The 24,275-nt window shown below is 50.1% G+C and overlaps 1 protein-coding gene across 1 annotated transcript in view; it reads left to right on the top strand.

Moving 5' to 3' along the window:
• The window catches only part of SUPT16H (SPT16 homolog, facilitates chromatin remodeling subunit), a gene marked incomplete at both ends in the record, with an annotated part of 86,362 nt that extends 63,484 nt beyond the window's left edge, over window positions 1-22,878 (top strand). Inside the window, 4 exons of the mRNA XM_079551121.1 lie at window positions 1,430-1,542; window positions 14,142-14,217; window positions 18,102-18,271; window positions 22,749-22,878. Of these exons, the coding sequence (XP_079407247.1) occupies window positions 1,430-1,542; window positions 14,142-14,217; window positions 18,102-18,271; window positions 22,749-22,878 (489 nt within the window). The remainder of the gene's footprint in view (window positions 1-1,429; window positions 1,543-14,141; window positions 14,218-18,101; window positions 18,272-22,748) is intronic.
• Window positions 22,879-24,275: the final 1,397 nt, after the last annotated feature.

The following is a 24,275-nucleotide window of genomic DNA, read 5'->3' as shown; positions in this document are numbered from 1 at the left end:
TTTGGGGTTATTTGGGGGAATTTGGGGGGTGTTTCAGGGGGCGAACTTGGAGGATTTAGAGTGGATTTTGGGGTCCTTTAGGAGGGGATTTTGGGGAATTTTGGGGCCATTTGGGGCTTTTTAGGGTTTTGGGGGGGTATTTGGGATCACTGTGGGTTTTTGGGGTGGGATTTGGGGTAAATTTGGGGGATTTGGGGTCATTTTGGGGGGGGGGATCAGCATGGATTTGGGGAAGCATCAGCACATGCACGACCGCGACGACCTCTACGCCGAGCAGGTGGGGGATTTTGGGGCCATTTGGGGCTTTTTTGGGGTTTTTGGGGGGGATTTGGGGTCACTGTGGGTCTTTGGAGTCCTTTTAGGGTCTTTTGGGGGGGATTTGGGGGGTTTTGAGGGGAAATTTGGGGGTTATTTGGGGGAATTTTGGGGGTTCGTGGTTCGGATTTGGAGGTTTTGGGGTCTTTTAAGGGGGGATTTTGGGGCTTTTTTTGGGATTTTTTGGGGGGATTTGGGGTCACTGTGGGTCTTTGGGGTCCTTTTAGGGTCTTTTTGGGGGGATTTGGGGGGTTTTGAGGGGAAATTTTGGGGTTATTTGGGGGAATTTTGGGTACCTTTTCAGGGGGCGAATTTGGAGGTTTTGGAGACGATCATGGGGTCTTTTGGGGGGGATTTTTGGGGCCATTTGGGGCTTTTTTGGGGTTTTTTGGGGGTATTTGGGGTCACTGTGGGTCTTTGGGGTCCTTTTAGGGTCTTTTGGGGGGGATTTTGGGGGGTTTTGAGGGGGGATTTTGGGGTTTTTGGGGGCTTTTGAGGGGGGCAAATTTGGAGGTATTGGAGACGGTTTTGGGGTCTTTTGGGGGGGATTTTGGGGGGTTTTGAGGGGGGATTTTGGAGTTTTTGGTGTTTTGGGGGGGATTTGGGGTCACTGTGGGTCTTTGGGGTCCTTTTGGGGTCATTTTAGGATCATTTTGGGGGGTTTTGAGGGGGAATTTTGGGGTTATTTGGGGGAATTTTGGGTACCTTTTCAGGGGGCGAATTTGGAGGTTTTGGTGAGGTTTTGGGGTCTTTTGGGGGGGATTTTGGGGGATTTTTGGGGCCATTTGGGATTTTTGGGGTATTTGGGGTCACTGTGGGTCTTTGGGGTCATTTTAGGGTCTTTTGGGGGGATTTTGGGGGGTTTTGAGGGGGGATTTTGGGGTTTTTTGTGGGGTTTTCAGGGGGCGAATTTGGAGGATTTGGGGACGATTTTGGGGTCTTTTGGGGGGGATTTTGGGGGATTTTTGAGGCTCTCATTCAGGGATTTTTTGGTCCCCTTTTGGGGGATTTTTGGGGTTCCTCCTTTGGGATTTTTGGGGCATTTTTGGTCCCCTTTTGGGGGATTTTTGGGGTTTCCTCCATCGGGTTTTTTCGGGGTCCCCCATGGCTGCAGATGGAGCGGGAGATGCGGCACAAACTGAAGACGGCCTTCAAGAACTTCATTGAGAAAGTGGAGGCTTTGACCAAGGAGGAGCTGGAGTTCGAGGTGCCCTTCAGGGAGCTGGGGTGAGCCCCAAAAACCCCACAAACGCCCCAAAATGGGGCTTTTCCACCCCGAAAACCCAACATTTCCACCCCAAAAACCCCAGAAATGCCCCCAAAAACCCCATAAATGCCCCCAAAACTCCACCAGACACCCCAAAAGCCCCATAAATGCCCTCAAATGTGGCTTTTCCACCCTGAAAACCCAACATTTCCACCCCAAAAACCCCAGAAATGCCCCCAAAAACCCCACAAATGCCCCCAGAACCCCACTTTTCCACCCCAAAAACCCCATCAGAGACCCCAAAAACCCCAGAAATGCCCCAAAATGGGACTTTTCCACCCCAAAAATCCAACATTTCCACCCCAAAAACCCCAGAAATGCCCCCAAAAAACCCACAAATGCCCAAAAATGTGGCTTTTTCACCCCAAAAACCCAACATTTCCACCCCAAAAACCCCAGAAATGTCCCCAAAAACCCCATAAATGCCCCCAAAACTCCACCAGAGACACCAAAAACCCCATAAATGCCCCAAAAGCCCCATAAATGCCCCAAAATGTGACTTTTCCACCCCTAAAACCCCATAAATGCCCGCACAACCCCATAAATGCCCCAAAAACCCCATAAATGCCCCCAAATGTGGCTTTTCCACCCTGAAAACCCGACGTTTCCACTCCAAAAACCCCAGAAATGTCCCCAAAACCCCACTTTTCCACCCCAAAAACCCCAACAGAGACCCCAAAAACCCCATAAATGCCCCCAAAAACTCGATAAATGCCCCCAAAACCCCATCAGAGACCCCCAAAAACCCCATAAATGCCCCAAAATGTGGCTTTTTCACCCCAAAAACCCAACATTTCCACCCCAAAAACCCCATAAATGCCCCAAAATGTGACTTTTCCACCCCAAAAACCCAACATTTCCACCCCAAAAACCCCAGAAACGCCCCCAAAAACCCCATAAATGCCCCAAAAGCCCCAAAATGTGACTTTTCCACCCCAAAAACCCCATCAGAGCCCCAAAACCCCATAAATGCCCTCAAATGTGGCTTTTCCACCCTGAAAACCCAACATTTCCACCCCAAAAACCCCATAAATGCCCCCAAAAACCCCACAAATGCCCCCAGAACCCCACTTTTCCACCCCAAAAACCCCATCAGAGACCCCAAAAACCCCATAAATGCCCCCAAATGTGGCTTTTCCACCCCGAAAACCCAACATTTCCACCCCAAAAACCCCACAGATGCCCCCCAAAACCCCATAAATGCCCCCAAATGTGGCTTTTCCACCCCTAAAACCCCAGCAGTGCCCACCAAAAACCCCATAAATGCCCCCAAAACCAACCAGAGACACCAAAAACCCCATAAATGCCCCCAAAAACCCCATAAATGCCCCAAAATGTGGTTTTTCCACCCTTGAAACCCCAGAAATGCCTAAAATCCCACTTTTCTGCCCCCAAAAACCCCATAAGTGCCCCCCAAAACCCCATAAATGCACCAAAAGCCCCATAAATGCCCCCAAAACCCCATCAGAGACCCCCAAAAACCCCATAAATGCCCCAAAATGTGACTTTTCCAACCTGAAAACCCAACATTTCCACCCCAAAAACCCCAGAAATGCCCCCAAAAACCCCATAAATGCCCCAAAATGTGACTTTTCCACCCCAAAAACCCCATCAGAGCCCCAAAACCCCATAAATGCCCTCAAATGTGGCTTTTCCACCCTGAAAACCCAACATTTCCACCCCAAAAACCCCATAAATGCCCCCAAAAACCCCACAAATGCCCCCAGAACCCCACTTTTCCACCCCAAAAACCCCATCAGAGACCCCAAAAACCCCAGAAATGCCCCAAAATGGGACTTTTCCACCCCAAAAATCCAACATTTCCACCCCAAAAACCCCAGAAATGCCCCCAAAAAACCCACAAATGCCCCAAAATGTGGCTTTTTCACCCCAAAAACCCAACATTTCCACCCCAAAAACCCCAGAAATGCCCCCAAAAACCCCATAAATGCCCCCAAAACTCCACCAGAGACACCAAAAACCCCATAAATGCCCCAAAAGCCCCATAAATGCCCCCAAATGTGGCTTTTCCACCCCAAAAACCCCAGAAACGCCCCCAAAAACCCCATAAATGCCCCAAAAGCCCCATAAATGCCCCCAAATGTGGCTTTTCCACCCCGAAAACCCAACATTTCCACCCCAAAAACCCCAGAAACGCCCCCAAAAACCCCATAAATGCCCCAAAAGCCCCAAAATGTGACTTTTCCACCCCAAAAACCCCATCAGAGCCCCAAAAACCCCATAAATGCCCCCAAATGTGGCTTTTCCACCCCGAAAACCCAACATTTCCACCCCAAAAACCCCACAGATGCCCCCCAAAACCCCATAAATGCCCCCAAATGTGGCTTTTCCACCCCTAAAACCCCAGCAGTGCCCACCAAAAACCCCATAAATGCCCCCAAAACCAACCAGAGACACCAAAAACCCCATAAATGCCCCCAAAAACCCCATAAATGCCCCAAAATGTGGCTTTTCCACCCCCAAAACCCCAGAAATGCCTAAAATCCCACTTTTCTGCCCCCAAAACCCCATAAGTGCCCCCCAAAACCCCATAAATGCACCAAAAGCCCCATAAATGCCCCCAAAACCCCATTAGAGACCCCCAAAAACCCCTTAAATGCCCCCAAATGTGGCTTTTCCACCCCGAAAACCCAACATTTCCACCCCAAAAACCCCACAAATGCCCCCAAAAACCCCATAAATGCCCCAAAATGTGACTTTTCCACCCCTAAAACCCCATAAATGCCCCCACAACCCCATAAATGCCCCAAAAACCCCATAAATGCCCCCAAATGTGGCTTTTCCACCCTGAAAACCCAACGTTTCCACTCCAAAAACCCCAGAAATGTCCCCAAAACCCCACTTTTCCACCCCAAAAACCCCAACAGAGACCCCAAAAACCCCATAAATGCCCCCAAAAACTCGATAAATGCCCCCAAAACCCCATCAGAGACCCCCAAAAACCCCATAAATGCCCCAAAATGTGGCTTTTTCACCCCAAAAACCCAACATTTCCACCCCAAAAACCCCAGAAACGCCCCCAAAAACCCCATAAATGCCCCAAAAGCCCCAAAATGTGACTTTTCCACCCCAAAAACCCCATCAGAGCCCCAAAACCCCATAAATGCCCTCAAATGTGGCTTTTCCACCCTGAAAACCCAACATTTCCACCCCAAAAACCCCATAAATGCCCCCAAAAACCCCACAAATGCCCCCAGAACCCCACTTTTCCACCCCAAAAACCCCATCAGAGACCCCAAAAACCCACAAATGCCCCAAAATGTGGCTTTCCCACCCCAAAAACCCAACATTTCCACCCCAAAAACCCCAGAAATGCCCCCAAAAACCCCATAAATGCCCCCAAAACTCCACCAGAGACACCAAAAACCCCATAAATGCCCCCAAAACCCCATCAGAGACCCCCAAAAACCCCATAAATGCCCCAAAATGTGGCTTTTTCACCCCAAAAACCCAACATTTCCACCCCAAAAACCCCAGAAATGCCCCTAAAAACACCATAAATGCCCCCAAAACTCCACCAGAGACACCAAAAACCCCATAAATGCCCCAAAAGCCCCATAAATGCCCCCAAATGTGGCTTTTCCACCCCGAAAACCCAACATTTCCACCCCAAAAACCCCAGAAATGCCCCCAAAACCCCATAAATGCCCCAAAATGTGACTTTTTCACCCCAAAAACCCAACATTTCCACCCCAAAAACCCCATAAATGCCCCCAAAAACCCCAGAAATGCCCCCAAAACCCCATAAATGCCCCCAAATGTGGCTTTTCCACCCCGAAAACCCAACATTTCCACCCCAAAAACCCCACAAATGCCCCCAAAACCCCCTCAGAGACCCCAAAAACCCCATAAATGCCCACTTCCTTGACCCTACACCCAATTCCTCCACCCCAAACCCCAATTCCTTGACCCCAAACTCAACTTCTTGACCCCAACCCCAATTCCTCGACCCCAAACCCCAATTTCTTGACCCTACACCCAATTCCTTGACCCCAAACTCAACTTTTTGACCCCAAACCCAATTCCTTGACCCCAAACCTCACTTTCTTGACCCCAACCCCACTTTCTTCCCCCCCAAACCCAATTCCTCGACCCCAAACCCAATTCCTTGATCCCAAACCCCACTTTCTCGACCCCAAACCCCAATTCCTTGACCCTAAACCCCAATTCCTCGATCCTACACCCAACTTCTTGACCCCAAATCCCAATTCTTTGACCCCACACCCAATTCCTCCACCCCAAACCCAATTTCTTGACCCCAAACCCCAATTCCTCGACCCCAAACTCAACTTTTTGACCCCCAACCCCAATTCCTTGACCCCAACCCCAATTCCTCGACCGCAAACCCCAATTCCTTGACCCCAAACTCAACTTCTTGACCCCAAACCCAATTCCTCGACCCCAAACCTCACTTTCTTGACCCCAAACCTCACTTTCTTGACCCTACACCCAATTCCTCGACCCCAAACCCCACTTTCTTGCCCCACTACCCCACTTTCTTGACCCCAAACCCCAATTCCTCGACCCCAACCCCAATTTCTTCACCCTAAACTCAATTTTCTGACCCCCAACCCCAATTCCTCCACCCCAAACCTCACTTTCTCAACCCCCCACCCCAATTCCTCGACCCCAAACTCAACTTCTTGACCCCAACCCCAATTCCTCGACCCCAGGCCTCACTTTCTTGACCCCAAACCCACTTTCTTGACCTGAAACCCCAATTCCTCGACCCCAATCTCCAATTCCTTGACCCCAAACCCCAATTCCTTGACCCCAAACCCCAATTCCTTGACCCTAAACCCCAATTCCTCGATCCTACACCCAACTTCTTGACCCCAAATCCCAATTCTTTGACCCCACACCCAATTCCTCCATCCCAAACCCAATTTCTTGACCCTAAACCCCACTTTCTTGACCCCAAACCCCAATTCCTTGACCCCAACCCCAATTCCTCAACCCCAGGCCTCACTTTCTTGACCCTACACCCAATTCCTCGACCCCAAACCCCACTTTCTTTCCCCACCACCCCAATTTCTTGACCCCAACCCCAATTCCTCGACCCCGGGCCTCACTTTCTCGATCCCAAACCCAATTCCTTGACCCCAAACTCAACTTCTTGACCCCAAACCCAATTTCTCGACCCCAGGCCTCACTTTCTTGACCCCAAACCCACTTTCTTGACCTGAAACCCCAATTCCTCGACCCTGATCCCCAATTCCTTGACCCCAAACCCCAATTCCTTGACCCTAAACCCCAATTCCTCGATCCTACACCCAACTTCTTCACCCCAAATCCCAATTCTTTGACCCCACACCCAATTCCTCCATCCCAAACCCAATTTCTTGACCCCAAACCCCAATTTCTTGCCCCCCTACCCCAATTCCTTGACCCCAAACCCAATTTCTTGACCCCAACCCCAATTCCTCCACCCCAAACCTCACTTTCTCAACCCCCACCCCAATTCCTCGACCCCAAACTCAACTTCTTGACCCCAACCCCAATTCCTTGACCCCAAACCCCAATTTCTTGACCCTACACCCAATTCCTTGACCCCAAACTCAAGTTTTTGACCCCAAACCCAATTCCTTGACCCCAAACCTCACTTTCTTGACCCCAACCCCACTTTCTTCCCCCCCAAACCCAATTCCTCGACCCCAAACCCAATTCCTTGATCCCAAACCCCACTTTCTCGACCCCAATCTCCAATTCCTTGACCCTAAACCCCAATTCCTCGATCCTACACCCAACTTCTTGACCCCAAATCCCAATTCTTTGACCCCACACCCAATTCCTCCATCCCAAACCCAATTTCTTGACCCCAAACCCCAATTCCTCGACCCCAAACTCAACTTTTTGACCCCCCACCCCAATTCCTTGACCCCAAACCCAATTCCTCGACCGCAAACCCCAATTCCTTGACCCCAAACTCAACTTCTTGACCCCAAACCCAATTCCTTGACCCCAAACCTCACTTTCTTGACCCTACACCCAATTCCTTGACCCCAAACCCCACTTTCTTGCCCCACTACCCCACTTTCTTGACCCCAAACCCCAATTCCTTGACCCCAACCCCAATTTCTTCACCCTAAACTCAATTTTCTGACCCCCAACCCCAATTCCTCCACCCCAAACCTCACTTTCTCAACCCCCCACCCCAATTCCTCGACCCCAAACTCAACTTCTTGACCCCAAACCCAATTCCTCGACCCCAGGCCTCACTTTCTTGACCCCAAACCCACTTTCTTGACCTGAAACCCCAATTCCTCGACCCCAATCTCCAATTCCTTGACCCCAAACCCCAATTCCTTGACCCTAAACCCCAATTCCTCGATCCTACACCCAACTTCTTCACCCCAAATCCCAATTCTTTGACCCCACACCCAATTTATCCATCCCAAACCCAATTCCTTGACCCTAAACCCCAATTTCTTGCCCCCCTACCCCAATTCCTTGACCCCAAACCCAATTTCTTGACCCCAACCCCAATTCCTCCACCCCAAACCTCACTTTCTCAACCCCCACCCCAATTCCTCGACCCCAAACTCAACTTCTTGACCCCCACCCCAATTCCTCGACCCCAAACCCCAATTCCTTGACCCTACACCCAATTCCTTGACCCCAAACTCAACTTTTTGACCCCAAACCCAATTCCTTGACCCCAAACCTCACTTTCTTGACCCCAACCCCACTTTCTTCCCCCCCAAACCCAATTCCTCGACCCCAAACCCAATTCCTTGATCCAAAACCCCACTTTCTCGACCCCAAACCCCAATTCCTTGACCCTAAACCCCAATTCCTCGATCCTACACCCAACTTCTTGACCCCAAATCCCAATTCTTTGACCCCACACCCAATTCCTCCATCCCAAACCCAATTTCTTGACCCTAAACCCCAATTCCTTGACCCCAAACCCAATTCCTCAACCCCAGGCCTCACTTTCTTGACCCCAAACCTCACTTTGTTGACCCTACACCCAATTCCTCGACCCCAAACCCCACTTTCTTGACCCCAACCCCAATTCCTCGACCCCAACCCCAATTTCTTCACCCTAAACTCAATGTTCTGACCCCCAACCCCAATTCCTCCACCCCAAACCTCACTTTCTCAACCCCCCACCCCAATTCCTCGACCCCAAACTCAACTTCTTGACCCCAAACCCAATTCCTCGACCCCAGGCCTCACTTTCTTGACCCCAAACCCACTTTCTTGACCTGAAACCCCAATTCCTCGACCCCAATCTCCAATTCCTTGACCCCAAACCCCAATTCCTTTACCCTAAACCCCAATTCCTCGATCCTACACCCAACTTCTTGACCCCAAATCCCAATTCTTTGACCCCACACCCAATTCCTCCATCCCAAACCCAATTCCTTGACCCTAAACCCCAATTTCTTGCCCCCCTACCCCAATTCCTTGACCCCAAACCCAATTTCTTGACTCCAACCCCAATTCCTCCACCCCAAACCTCACTTTCTCAACCCCCACCCCAATTCCTTGACCCCAAACTCAACTTCTTGACCCCAACCCCAATTCCTTGACCCCAAACCCCAATTTCTTGACCCTACACCCAATTCCTTGACCCCAAACTCAAGTTTTTGACCCCAAACCCAATTCCTTGACCCCAAACCTCACTTTCTTGACCCCAACCCCACTTTCTTCCCCCCCAAACCCAATTCCTCGACCCCAAACCCAATTCCTTGATCCCAAACCCCACTTTCTCGACCCCAAACCCCAATTCCTTGACCCTAAACCCCAATTCCTCGATCCTACACCCAACTTCTTGACCCCAAATCCCAATTCTTTGACCCCACACCCAATTCCTCCATCCCAAACCCAATTTCTTGACCCTAAACCCCACTTTCTTGACCCCAAACCCAATTCCTCAACCCCAGGCCTCACTTTCTTGACCCCAAACCTCACTTTGTTGACCCTACACCCAATTCCTCGACCCCAAACCCCACTTTCTTGACCCCAACCCCAATTCCTTGACCCCAACCCCAATTTCTTCACCCTAAACTCAATGTTCTGACCCCCAACCCCAATTCCTCCACCCCAAACCTCACTTTCTCAACCCCCCACCCCAATTCCTCGACCCCAAACTCAACTTCTTGACCCCAAACCCAATTCCTCGACCCCAGGCCTCACTTTCTTGACCCCAAACCCACTTTCTTGACCTGAAACCCCAATTCCTCGACCCCAATCTCCAATTCCTTGACCCCAAACCCCAATTCCTTTACCCTAAACCCCAATTCCTCGATCCTACACCCAACTTCTTGACCCCAAATCCCAATTCTTTGACCCCACACCCAATTCCTCCATCCCAAACCCAATTCCTTGACCCTAAACCCCAATTTCTTGCCCCCCTACCCCAATTCCTTGACCCCAAACCCAATTTCTTGACTCCAACCCCAATTCCTCCACCCCAAACCTCACTTTCTCAACCCCCACCCCAATTCCTTGACCCCAAACTCAACTTCTTGACCCCAACCCCAATTCCTTGACCCCAAACCCCAATTTCTTGACCCTACACCCAATTCCTTGACCCCAAACTCAAGTTTTTGACCCCAAACCCAATTCCTTGACCCCAAACCTCACTTTCTTGACCCCAACCCCACTTTCTTCCCCCCCAAACCCAATTCCTCGACCCCAAACCCAATTCCTTGATCCCAAACCCCACTTTCTCGACCCCAAACCCCAATTCCTTGACCCTAAACCCCAATTCCTCGATCCTACACCCAACTTCTTGACCCCAAATCCCAATTCTTTGACCCCACACCCAATTCCTCCACCCCAAACCCAATTTCTTGACCCCAAACCCCAATTCCTCGACCCCAAACTCAACTTTTTGACCCCCCACCCCAATTCCTTGACCCCAACCCCAATTCCTCGACCGCAAACCCCAATTCCTTGACCCCAAACTCAACTTCTTGACCCCAAACCCAATTCCTCGACCCCAAACCTCACTTTCTTGACCCTACACCCAATTCCTTGACCCCAAACCCCACTTTCTTGCCCCACTACCCCACTTTCTTGACCCCAAACCCCAATTCCTCGACCCCAACCCCAGTTTCTTCACCCTAAACTCAATTTTCTGACCCCCAACCCCAATTCCTCCACCCCAAACCTCACTTTCTCAACCCCCCACCCCAATTCCTCGACCCCAAACTCAACTTCTTGACCCCAAACCCAATTCCTCGACCCCAGGCCTCACTTTCTTGACCCCAAACCCACTTTCTTGACCTGAAACCCCAATTCCTCGACCCCGATCCCCAATTCCTTGACCCCAAACCCCAATTCCTTGACCCTAAACCCCAATTCCTCGATCCTACACCCAACTTCTTGACCCCAAATCCCAATTCTTTGACCCCACACCCAATTCCTCCATCCCAAACCCAATTCCTTGACCCTAAACCCCAATTTCTTGCCCCCCTACCCCAATTCCTTGACCCCAAACCCAATTTCTTGACCCCAACCCCAATTCCTCCACCCCAAACCTCACTTTCTCAACCCCCACCCCAATTCCTCGACCCCAAACTCAACTTCTTGACCCCAACCCCAATTCCTCGACCCCAAACCCCAATTTCTTGACCCTACACCCAATTCCTTGACCCCAAACTCAACTTTTTGACCCCAAACCCAATTCCTTGACCCCAAACCTCACTTTCTTGACCCCAGCCCCACTTTCTTCCCCCCCAAACCCAATTCCTCGACCCCAAACCCAATTCCTTGATCCCAAACCCCACTTTCTCGACCCCAAACCCCAATTCCTTGACCCTAAACCCCAATTCCTCGATCCTACACCCAACTTCTTGACCCCAAATCCCAATTCTTTGACCCCACACCCAATTCCTCCATCCCAAACCCAATTTCTTGACCCCAAACCCCAATTCCTCGACCCCAAACTCAACTTTTTGACCCCCAACCCCAATTCCTCGACCCCAAACCTCACTTTCTTGACCCTACACCCAATTCCTTGACCCCAAACCCAATTCCTCAACCCCAGGCCTCACTTTCTTGACCCCAAACCCCACTTTCTCAACCCCAAATCCCAATTCCTTGACCCCAACCCCAATTTCTTCACCCTAAACTCAATTTTCTGACCCCCAACCCCAATTCCTCCACCCCAAACCTCACTTTCTCAACCCCCCACCCCAATTCCTCGACCCCAAACTCAACTTCTTGACCCCAACCCCAATTCCTCGACCCCAGGCCTCACTTTCTTGACCCCAAACCCACTTTCTTGACCTGAAACCCCAATTCCTCGACCCCAATCTCCAATTCCTTGACCCCAAACCCCAATTCCTTGACCCCAAACCCCAATTCCTTGACCCTAAACCCCAATTCCTCGATCCTACACCCAACTTCTTGACCCCAAATCCCAATTCTTTGACCCCACACCCAATTCCTCCATCCCAAACCCAATTTCTTGACCCTAAACCCCACTTTCTTGACCCCAAACCCCAATTCCTTGACCCCAACCCCAATTCCTCAACCCCAGGCCTCACTTTCTTGACCCTACACCCAATTCCTCGACCCCAAACCCCACTTTCTTTCCCCACCACCCCAATTTCTTGACCCCAACCCCAATTCCTCGACCCCGGGCCTCACTTTCTCGATCCCAAACCCAATTCCTTGACCCCAAACTCAACTTCTTGACCCCAAACCCAATTCCTCGACCCCAGGCCTCACTTTCTTGACCCCAAACCCACTTTCTTGACCTGAAACCCCAATTCCTTGACCCCAATCCCCAATTCCTTGACCCCAAACCCCAATTCCTTGACCCTAAACCCCAATTCCTCGATCCTACACCCAACTTCTTCACCCCAAATCCCAATTCTTTGACCCCACACCCAATTCCTCCATCCCAAACCCAATTTCTTGACCCCAAACCCCAATTTCTTGCCCCCCTACCCCAATTCCTTGACCCCAAACCCAATTTCTTGACCCCAACCCCAATTCCTCCACCCCAAACCTCACTTTCTCAACCCCCACCCCAATTCCTCGACCCCAAACTCAACTTCTTGACCCCAACCCCAATTCCTTGACCCCAAACCCCAATTTCTTGACCCTACACCCAATTCCTTGACCCCAAACTCAAGTTTTTGACCCCAAACCCAATTCCTTGACCCCAAACCTCACTTTCTTGACCCCAACCCCACTTTCTTCCCCCCCAAACCCAATTCCTCGACCCCAAACCCAATTCCTTGATCCCAAACCCCACTTTCTCGACCCCAATCTCCAATTCCTTGACCCTAAACCCCAATTCCTCGATCCTACACCCAACTTCTTGACCCCAAATCCCAATTCTTTGACCCCACACCCAATTCCTCCATCCCAAACCCAATTTCTTGACCCTAAACCCCACTTTCTTGACCCCAAACCCCAATTCCTTGACCCCAACCCCAATTCCTCAACCCCAGGCCTCACTTTCTTGACCCTACACCCAATTCCTTGACCCCAAACCCCACTTTCTTTCCCCACCACCCCAATTTCTTGACCCCAACCCCAATTCCTCGACCCCGGGCCTCACTTTCTCGATCCCAAACCCCAATTCCTTGACCCCAAACTCAACTTTTTGACCCCCAACCCCCAATTCCTTGACCCCCAAACCCCAATTCCTCGACCCCAAACCCCAATTTCTTGACCCTACACCCAATTCCTCGACCCCAAACTCAACTTTTTGACCCCAAACCCCACTTTCTTGACCCTAAACCCCAATTCTTTGACCCCAACCCCAATTCCTCCACCCCAACCCCACCTTCTTGACCCTACACCCACTTCCTTGACCCCAAACCCCACTTCCTTGACCCCTCACCCCAATTCTTCGACCCCAAACCCCAATTCCTTGACCCCAAACTCAACTTTTTGACCCCCAACCCCAATTCCTCGACCCCAAACCTCACTTTCTTGACCCTACACCCAACTCCTTGACCCCAAACCCAATTCCTTGACCCCAGGCCTCACTTTCTTGCCCCCAAACCCAATTCCTTGACCCCAGGCCTCAGTTTCTTGCCCCCAAACCCAGTTCCTGGACCCCAGGCCTCACTTTCTCGACCCCTCACCCCAATTCCTCGACCCCAAACCCCAATTCCTCGACCCCAAACTCAACTTTTTGACCCCCCACCCCACTTTCTTGACCCCCAACCCCAATTCCTTGACCCCAAACCCCAATTCCTCGACCCCACACCCCACCTTTTTGACCCCCAACCCCAATTCCTCGACCCCAAACCTCACTTTCTTGACCCTACACCCAACTCCTTGACCCCAAACCCAATTCCTTGACCCCAGGCCTCACTTTCTTGCCCCCAAACCCCAATTCCTGGACCCCAGGCCTCACTTTCTTGACCCCCAACCCCAATTCCTTGACCCTAAACCCCAATTCTTTGACCCCAACCCCAATTCCTCCACCCCAAACCCCACTTTCTTGACCCTACACCCAATTCCTCCACCCCAAACCCCAATTCTTTGACCCCCCACCCCAATTCCCTGCCCCCCAACCCCCCATTTTTCCCCCATAACCCCCCATTTCCCCCCCCAGCTTTAATGGAGCCCCGTACCGCAGCACCTGCCTCCTCCAACCCACCAGCAGCGCTTTGGTCAACTGCACCGAATGGGTGAGAGCCCATTTTTGGGGTATTTGGGGGCATTTTGGGGTCATTTGGGGGGGATTTGGGTCGTTTTTAGGGTCATGGGGGGATTTGGGGTATTTTGGGGTGGATTTGGGGTCATTTTGGAGTGTTTTTCAGGGGGGATTTGGGGTCATTTTGGAGGTTGGATTTGGGGTCATTTTGGGGTTGGATTTGGGGTCATTTTGGGGTGGATTTGGGGTCATTTTGGGGTTATATTTGGGGTCAATTTTGGGGTTGGATTTTGGGTCATTTTCTGCTTGGATTTTGGGTCATTTTCTACTTGGATTTGGGGTCATTTTGGAGGTGAATTTGGGGTCACTTTGGGCTCATTTTGGGGGTGGATTTGGGGTCATTTTGGGGTTGGATTTGGGTCATTTTTGGGTGGATTTGGGGTTGGATTTGGGGTCATTTTGGGGTTGGATTTGGGCTCATTTTGGAGGTTGGATTTGGGGTCATTTTGGGGTTGGATTTGGGGTCATTTTGGGGTGAATTTGGAGTCATTTTGGGGGTTGGATTTGGGGTCATTTTGTGCTCGGATTTGGGGTCATTTTGGGGTGGATTTGGGGTCAATTATTTGGTGTCGTTTTGGAGGTGAGTTTGGGGTCGTTTTGGGGTTGGATTTGGGTCATTTTGGGGTGGATTTGAGGTCATTTTGGAGGCGAATTTGGGTTCCTTTTGGGGTTGGATTTGGGTCATTTTGGGGTGGTTTAGGGGTCAATTTGTGCTTGGATATAGGGTCATTTTGGGGTGATTTTGGGGTCATTCATTCGGGCTCATTTTGGGGTTGGATTTGGGGTCATTTTGGGGTTGGATTTGGGTCATTTTTGGGTGGATTTGGGGTTGGATTTGGGTTCCTTTTGGGGTTGGATTTGGGTTCCTTTTGGGGTTGGATTTGGGTCATTTTGGGGTTGGATTTGGGGTCATTTTCGGGTGGATTTGGGTCATTTTTGGGTGGATTTGGGGTTGGATTTGGGTTCCTTTTGGGGTTGGATTTGGGTCATTTTGGGGTTGGATTTGGGGTCATTTTCGGGTGGATTTGGGGTCATTCATTCGGGCTCATTTTGGGGTTGGATTTGGGGTCATTTTGGGGTTGGATTTGGGTCATTTTGGGGTGGATTTGGGGTCACTTTGGAAGCGAATTTGGGGTCATTTTGGGGTGGATTTGGGGTCCTTTTTGGGGTTGGATTTGGGGTCATTTTGGGGTGGATTTGGGCTCATTTTGGGGTGGATTTGGGCTCATTTTGTGCTTGGATTTGGGCTCATTTTGGGGTGGATTTGGGGTCATTTTGTGCTTGGATTTGGGGTCATTTTGGGGTGGATTTGGGGTCATTCATTTGGCCTCATTTTGTGCTTGGATTTGGGCTCATTTTGGGGTTGGATTTGGGGTCATGTTGGAGGCGAATTTGGGGTCATTTTGGGCTCATTTTGGGGTTGGATTTGGGTCATTTTGGGGTTGGATTTGGGTCATTTTGGGGTGGATTTGGGGTTGGATTTGGGTTCCTTTTGGGGTTGGATTTGGGTCATTTTGGGGTTGGATTTGGGGTCATTTTCGGGTGGATTTGGGGTCATTCATTCAGGCTCATTTTGGGGTTGGATTTGGGGTCATTTTGGGGTTGGATTTGGGTCATTTTGGGGTGGATTTGGGGTCACTTTGGAAGCGAATTTGGGGTCATTTTGGGGTGGATTTGGGGTCCTTTTTGGGGTTGGATTTGGGGTCATTTTGGGGTGGATTTGGGCTCATTTTGGGGTGGATTTGGGCTCATTTTGTGCTTGGATTTGGGCTCATTTTGGGGTGGATTTGGGGTCATTTTGTGCTTGGATTTGGGGTCATTTTGGGGTGGATTTGGGGTCATTCATTTGGCCTCATTTTGCGCTTGGATTTGGGCTCATTTTGGGGTTGGATTTGGGGTCATGTTGGAGGCGAATTTGGGGTCATTTTGGGCTCATTTTGGGGTTGGATTTGGGTCATTTTGGGGTTGGATTTGGGGTCATTTTGGGGTTGGATTTGGGTCATTTTGGGGTGGATTTGGGGTCATTTTGGGGTGGATTTGGGGTCACTTTGGAAGCGAATTTGGGGTCATTTTGGGGTTGGATTTGGGGTCATTTTCGGGTGGATTTGGGGTCATTCATTCGGGCTCATTTTGGGGTTGGATTTGGGGTCATTTTGGGGTTGGATTTGGGTCATTTTGGGGTGGATTTGGGGTCACTTTGGAAGCGAATTTGGGGTCATTTTGGGGTGGATTTGGGGTCCTTTTTGGGGTTGGATTTGGGGTCATTTTGGGGTGGATTTGGGCTCATTTTGGGGTGGATTTGGGCTCATTTTGTGCTTGGATTTGGGCTCATTTTGGGGTGGATTTGGGGTCATTTTGTGCTTGGATTTGGGCTCATTTTGGGGTGGATTTGGGGTCATTCATTTGGCCTCATTTTGTGCTTGGATTTGGGCTCATTTTGGGGTTGGATTTGGGGTCATGTTGGAGGCGAATTTGGGGTCATTTTGGGCTCATTTTGGGGTTGGATTTGGGTCATTTTGGGGTTGGATTTGGGTCATTTTGGGGTGGATTTGGGGTCATTTTGGGGTGGATTTGGGGTCACTTTGGAAGCGAATTTGGGGTCATTTTGGGGTGGATTTGGGGTCCTTTTTGGGGTTGGATTTGGGGTCATTTTGGGGTGGATTTGGGCTCATTTTGGGGTGGATTTTTGCTCATTTTGTGCTTGGATTTGGGCTCATTTTGGGGTGGATTTGGGGTCATTTTGTGCTTGGATTTGGGGTCATTTTGGGGTGGATTTGGGGTCATTCATTTGGCCTCATTTTGTGCTTGGATTTGGGCTCATTTTGGGGTTGGATTTGGGGTCATGTTGGAGGCGAATTTGGGGTCATTTTGGGCTCATTTTGGGGTTGGATTTGGGTCATTTTGGGGTTGGATTTGGGGTCATTTTGGGGTTGGATTTGGGTCATTTTGGGGTGGATTTGGGGTCATTTTGGGGTGGATTTGGGGTCACTTTGGAAGCGAATTTGGGGTCATTTTGGGGTGGATTTGGGGTCCTTTTTGGGGTTGGATTTGGGGTCATTTTGGGGTGGATTTGGGCTCATTTTGGGGTGGATTTTTGCTCATTTTGTGCTTGGATTTGGGCTCATTTTGGGGTGGATTTGGGGTCATTTTGTGCTTGGATTTGGGGTCATTTTGGGGTGGATTTGGGGTCATTCATTTGGCCTCATTTTGCGCTTGGATTTGGGCTCATTTTGGGGTTGGATTTGGGGTCATGTTGGAGGCGAATTTGGGGTCATTTTGGGCTCATTTTGGGGTTGGATTTGGGTCATTTTGGGGTTGGATTTGGGTCATTTTGGGGTGGATTTGGGTCATTTTGGGGTGGATTTGGGGTCCTTTTGGGGTTGGATTTGGGGTCGTTTTGCGCTTGGATTTGGGCTCATTTTGGGGTGGATTTTTGCTCATTTTGGGATTGGATTTGGGCTCATTTTGGGGTGGATTTGGGCTCATTTTGTGCTTGGATTTGGGCTCATTTTGGGGTGGATTTGGGGTCATTTTGTGCTTGGATTTGGGCTCATTTTGGGGTGGATTTGGGGTCATTTTGTGCTTGGATTTGGGCTCATTTTGGGTTGGATTTGGGCTCATTTTGGGGTGGATTTGGGGTCATTTTGTGCTTGGATTTGGGCTCATTTTGGGGTGGATTTGGGGTCATTCATTTGGCCTCATTTTGCGCTTGGATTTGGGCTCATTTTGGGTTGGATTTGGGCTCATTTTGGGGTGGATTTGGCCTCATTTTGCTGGGGATTTGAGCTCATTTTTATCCCCCCGCTGCCCGAAATGCCCCAAATCTCCCCTTTTTCCCCCAAAAAAAACAAAAACCAGCCTCCCTTCGTGGTGACGTTGGACGAGGTGGAGCTGATCCACTTTGAGAGGGTGCAGTTCCACCTCAAGAACTTCGACATGGTCATCGTCTACAAGGACTACAGCCGAAAAGTCACCATGATCAACGCCATCCCCGTCGCCTCCCTGGACCCCATCAAGGAGTGGCTCAAGTGGGGACCCCCAAAAAAACCCCATAAAAACCCCAAATCTCCCCTTTTTCCCCCTCGGATTCGGGTTTTTCGGGGCTGTTTTGGGTAGGGATTGGAAAAGAGTTGATGGGAGGTGATTTTGGGGGGAAAATACCCAAAAATTGGAGTTTTGAGGTCGTAAAAAAGAACCTAAAATGTGGGAGTGCAAAAAACCCAAAATTTGGGGTTCTGGTAACCCAAAAAAACCCAAAATTTGGGATCCTGAAGACCCAAAAAGCCCCAAAGTTTGGGTTCATGAAGAGCTGAAAATGTGGGATGATGAAGACCCCAAAAACCCCAAAATTTGGGATCCTGAAGACCCCAAATGACCCCAAAATTTGGGATGATGAAGAGGCAAAACTGTGGGATGATGAAGACCCCAAAAACCCCAAATCTCTCCTTTTTCCCCCTCGGATTCGGGTTTTTCGGGGCTGTTTTGGGTAGGGATTGGAAAAGAGTTGATGGGAGGTGATTTTGGGAGGGAAAATACCCAAAAATTGGGGTTTTGAGGTCGTAAAAAAGAACCTAAAATGTGGGAGTGCAAAAAACCCAAAATTTGGGGTTCTGATGGCCCAAAAACCCCCAAAATTTGTGATTCTGAAGACCCAAAAAACCCCAAAATTTGGGTTCATGGAGAGCCGAAAATTTGGGATCTTGAAGAGCCAAAAACCCCCAAATTTGGGGTTCTGATAACCAAAAAAACCCCAAAATTTGAGAGTCTGAAGAGCCAAAAAACCCCAAAGTTTGGGTTCATGAAGAGCCAAAAATGTGGGATGATGAAGACCCCAAAAAACCCACAATTTGGGATCCTGAAGAGCCAAAAATACCCAAAACTATGGGATCCTGAAGACCCCAAAAAACCCCAAAGTTTGGGATCATGAAGAGCCAAAAATGTGGGATGATGAAGACCCCAAAAAACCCGAAAATTTGGGATCCTGAAGACCCCAAAAGACCCCAAAATTTGGGATGATGAAGAGGCAAAACTGTGGGATGATGAAGACCCCAAAAACCCCAAATCTCCCCTTTTTCCGACCCTTTTTCCCCCTCGGATTCGGGTTTTTCGGGGCTGTTTTGGGTAGTTGATGAAGGGGGGATTTTTGGGGGGAAGAAGCTGAAGTTTGGGGTTTTGGGGTCGCAAAAAAAAAACTAAAACTTTGGGATTCCAATGACCCCAAAACCCCCAAAACTTTGGGATCCCAAAGACCCCAAAAACCCCAAAACTTTGGGATTCCAAAGACCTCAAAACCCCAAAACTTTGGGATTTCCATTTCCCGAAGCTTTAGGATTCCAACGACCCCAAACTTTGGGATCCCAATGACCCCAAAACACCAAAACTTTGGGATCCCAAAGACCCCAAAAACCCCAAACTTTGGGATTCCAACGACCCCAAAAACCCCAAGGATTCCAACGACCCCAAAACCCCAAACTTTGGGATTCCAACGACCCCAAAACTTTAGGATTTCCATTTCCCGAAGCTTTAGGATTCCAATGACCCCGAAACCTTGGGATTCCAATGACCCCAAAAACCCCAAAACTGAAGGATTTCCAACAACCCCAAAACCCCAAACTTTAGGATTCCAATGACCCCCAAAACCCCAAAACTTTAGGATTTCCATTTCCCAAAGCTTTAGGATTCCAATGACCCCGAAACCTTGGGATCCCAAAGACCCCAAAACCCCAAACTTTGGGATTAAAACAACCCCAAAAACCCCAAACTTTGGGATCCTAAAGACCCCAAAACTTGAGGATTTCCATTTCCCAAAGCTTTAGGATTCCAATGACCCCGAAACCTTGGGATCCCAAAGACCCCAAAAACCCCAAAACTTTGGGATCCCAAAGACCCCCAAAACCCCAAACCTTGGGATTCCAATGACCCCAAAAACCCCAAACTTTGGGATCCCCAAAACCCCAAAACTTTGGGATCCCAAAGACCCCAAAAACCCCAAAACTTTGGGACTCCAATGACCCCAAAACCCCAAACTTTGGGATTCCAACGACCCCAAATCTTAGGGATTCCAACAACCCCGTAACCCCAAACGTTCCGATTCCAAAGACCCCAAAACCCCCAAACATTGGGATTCCAACGACCCCAAAACTTGAGGATTTCCATTTCCCAAAGCTTTAGGATTCCAATGACCCCGAAACCTTGGGATCCCAAAGACACCAAAAACCCCAAAACTTTGGGATTCCAGCAACCCCAAAAACCCCAAACTTTGGGATCCCCAAAACTTTGGGATCTCAAAGACCCCAAAAACCCCAAACTTTGGGATTCCAACGACCCCAAAAACCCCAAACTTTCGGGATTCCAACGACCCCAAAAACCCCAAAACTTTGGGATTCCAACAACCCCAAAAACCCCAAAACTTTGGGATCCCCAAAACCCCAAAACTTTGGGATCCTAAAGACCCCAAAAACCCCAAAACTTTGGGATCCCAAAGACCCCAAAAACCCCAAAACTTCGGGATTCCAACGACCCCAAAAACCCCAAACTTTGGGATTCCAACGACCCCAAAAACCCCAAAACTTGGGATTCCAACAACCCCAAAAACGCCAAACTTTGGGATTCCAACGACCCCAAAAATCCCAAAACTTGAGGATTTCCATTTCCCAAAGCTTTAGGATTCCAACGACCCCAAAACCCCCAAAACTTTGGGATTCCAACAACCCCAAAAACCCCAAAACTTTGGGATTCCAACGACCCCAAAAACCCCAAACTTTAGGATTCCAATGACCCCAAAAACCCCAAACTTTGGGATTCCAACGACCCCAAAACCCCCAAACTTTGGGATTCCAACAACCCCAAAAACCCCAAAACTTTAGGATTCCAATGACCCCAAAACTTTGGGATTCCAAAGACCCCAAAAACCCCAAACTTTGGATTCCAACGACCCCAAAAACCCCAAAACTTTGGGATCCCAAAGACCCCAAAACTTTAGGATTTCCATTTCCCAAAGCTTTAGGATTCCAATGACCCCGAAACCTTGGGATCCCAAAGACCCCAAAAACCCCAAAACTTTGGGATCCCAAAGACCCCCAAAACCCCAAACCTTGGGATTCCAATGACCCCAAAAACCCCAAACTTTGGGATCCCCAAAACCCCAAAACTTTGGGATCCCAAAGACCCCAAAAACCCCAAAACTTTGGGACTCCAATGACCCCAAAACCCCAAACTTTGGGATTCCAACGACCCCAAATCTTAGGGATTCCAACAACCCCGTAACCCCAAACGTTCCGATTCCAAAGACCCCAAAACCCCCAAACATTGGGATTCCAACGACCCCAAAACTTGAGGATTTCCATTTCCCAAAGCTTTAGGATTCCAATGACCCCGAAACCTTGGGATCCCAAAGACACCAAAAACCCCAAAACTTTGGGATTCCAGCAACCCCAAAAACCCCAAACTTTGGGATCCCCAAAACTTTGGGATCTCAAAGACCCCAAAAACCCCAAACTTTGGGATTCCAACGACCCCAAAAACCCCAAACTTTCGGGATTCCAACGACCCCAAAAACCCCAAAACTTTGGGATTCCAACAACCCCAAAAACCCCAAAACTTTGGGATCCCCAAAACCCCAAAACTTTGGGATCCTAAAGACCCCAAAAACCCCAAAACTTTGGGATCCCCAAAACCCCAAAACTTTGGGATCCCAAAGACCCCAAAAACCCCAAAACTTCGGGATTCCAACGACCCCAAAAACCCCAAACTTTGGGATTCCAACAACCCCAAAAACCCCAAAACTTTGGGATTCCAACAACCCCAAAAACCCCAAACTTTGGGATTCCAACGACCCCAAAAATCCCAAAACTTTGGGATTCCAATGACCCCAAAACTTTGGGATTCCAACGACCCCAAAACCCCCAAAACTTTGGGATTCCAACAACCCCAAAAACCCCAAAACTTTGGGATTCCAACGACCCCAAAAACCCCAAACTTTAGGATTCCAATGACCCCAAAAACCCCAAACTTTGGGATTCCAACGACCCCAAAAACCCCCAAACTTTGGGATTCCAACAACCCCAAAAACCCCAAAACTTTAGGATTCCAATGACCCCAAAACTTTGGGATTCCAACGACCCCAAAAACCCCAAAACTTTGGGATCCCAAAGACCCCAAAAACCCCAAAACTTTGGATTCCAACGACCCCAAAAACCCCAAAACTTTGGGATCCCAAAGACCCCAAAACTTTAGGATTTCCATTTCCCAAAGCTTTAGGATTCCAATGACCCCGAAACTTTGGGATCCCAAAGACCCCAAAACCCCAAAGCTTTAGGATTTCCATTTCCCAAAGCTTTGAGATTCCAACCCCCCCCCCAAAAAAAAACCCCAAATTTCTCCATTCTGGAGCCCCAAAACCGCCGTGTTTTGGGGGTTTTTTTGTCATCCTTTTGCGGCTTGGGACCCCAAAACTTTGGGGTTTTCCCCCCCAAAAAACTGGTTTTGGGGTCGCTGTTCCCGCAGCTCCTGCGATCTCAAGTACACGGAAGGGGTGCAGTCCCTCAACTGGACCAAAATCATGAAGACCATCGTGGACGACCCCGAAGGTTTCTTCGAGCAGGGGGGGTGGAGCTTCCTGGAGCCCGAGGGGGAGGTGAGGGGTTTGGGGTCAGTGGGGTCAACGGGGGCGTTGGGGTCAGTGGGGGCAATGGGGACATTGGGGGCATTGGGGTCAATGGGGGCAATGGGATCAGTGGGGACATGGGGATGAATGGGGGCAGTGGGGTCAATGGGGGCTTTGGGGTCAATGGGGTCAATGGGAACATTGGGGTCAATGGGGACAGTGGGGACATTGGGGTCAATGGGGGCAATGGAGGTATAGGGGGGCAATGGGGACTTGGGGGTCAATGGGGGCATTGGGGGCATTGGGGGTATTGGGGTCAATGGGGGCATTGGGGTCAATGGGGGCAATCAGATCAATGGGGGCAATGGAGACATTGGGGTCAATGGGGGCAATGGAGGTATTGGGGGCAATGTGGTCAATGGGGTCATTGGGGGCAATGGGGGCAATGGGGGCAATCAGATCAATGGGGGCAATGGGGACATTGGGGTCAGTGGGGGCAATGGGGATGTTGGGGTCAATGGGGTCAATGGAGGTATTGGGGTCTATGGGGTCAATGGAGGTATTGGGGTCAATGGGGACTTGGGGGTCAATGGGGGCGTTGGGATCAATGGGGACATTGGGGTTATTGGGGTCAATAGGGGCAGTGGGGTCAATGGGGACTTGGGGATCATTGGAGGCATTGGGGTCAACGGGGACATTGGGGGCATTGGGGTCAATGGGGGCAATGGGATCAATGGGGGACATGGGGATGAATGGGGGCAGTGGGGTCAATGGGGGCTTTGGGGTCAATGGGGGCAGTGGGAACATTGGGGTCAATGGGGGCAGTGGGGACATTGGGGTCAATGGGGGCAATGGAGGTATTGGGGGGCAATGGGGACTTGGGGGTCAATGGGGACATTAGGGTCAGTGGGGGCAATGGGGGCAGTGGGGGCAATGGGGGCTTTGGGGTCAATGGGGGCAATCAGATCAATGGGGGCAATGGGGACATTGGGGTCAGTGGGGGCAATGGAGGTATTGGGGGCATTGGGGTCAATGGGGGCAATCAGATCAATGGGGTCAGTGGGGACATTGGGGTCAGTTGGGACATTGGGGTCAATGGGGTCATTGGGGTCAATGGGGGCGTTGGGGTCAATGGGGGCATTGGGGTCAATGGGGGTCAATGGAAGTATTGGGGTGAATGGGGACATTGGGGTCATTGGAGGCATTGGGGTCAATGGGGGCAATGGGGACATTGGGGTCAATGGGGTCAGTGGGGGCATTGGGGTCAATGGGGGCAATGGAGGTATTGGGGTCAATGGGGGCAATGGAGGTTTTGGGGTCAATGGGGTGAGTGGGGTCAATGGGGGCAATGGGGTCAATGGGGGCAATGGGGTCAATGGGGGCAGTGGGGGCATTGGGGTCAATGGGGGCAATGGAGGTATTGGGGT

The sequence above is a fragment of the Tetrao urogallus genome, assembly GCF_951394365.1.
Source record: "Tetrao urogallus genome assembly, contig: scaffold_78, whole genome shotgun sequence".
In the NCBI taxonomy this organism is placed as follows: domain Eukaryota; kingdom Metazoa; phylum Chordata; class Aves; order Galliformes; family Phasianidae; genus Tetrao; species Tetrao urogallus.
The sequence above is the reverse complement of the archived record's forward strand: the minus strand, read 5'-3'. Positions and strand labels throughout refer to the sequence as shown.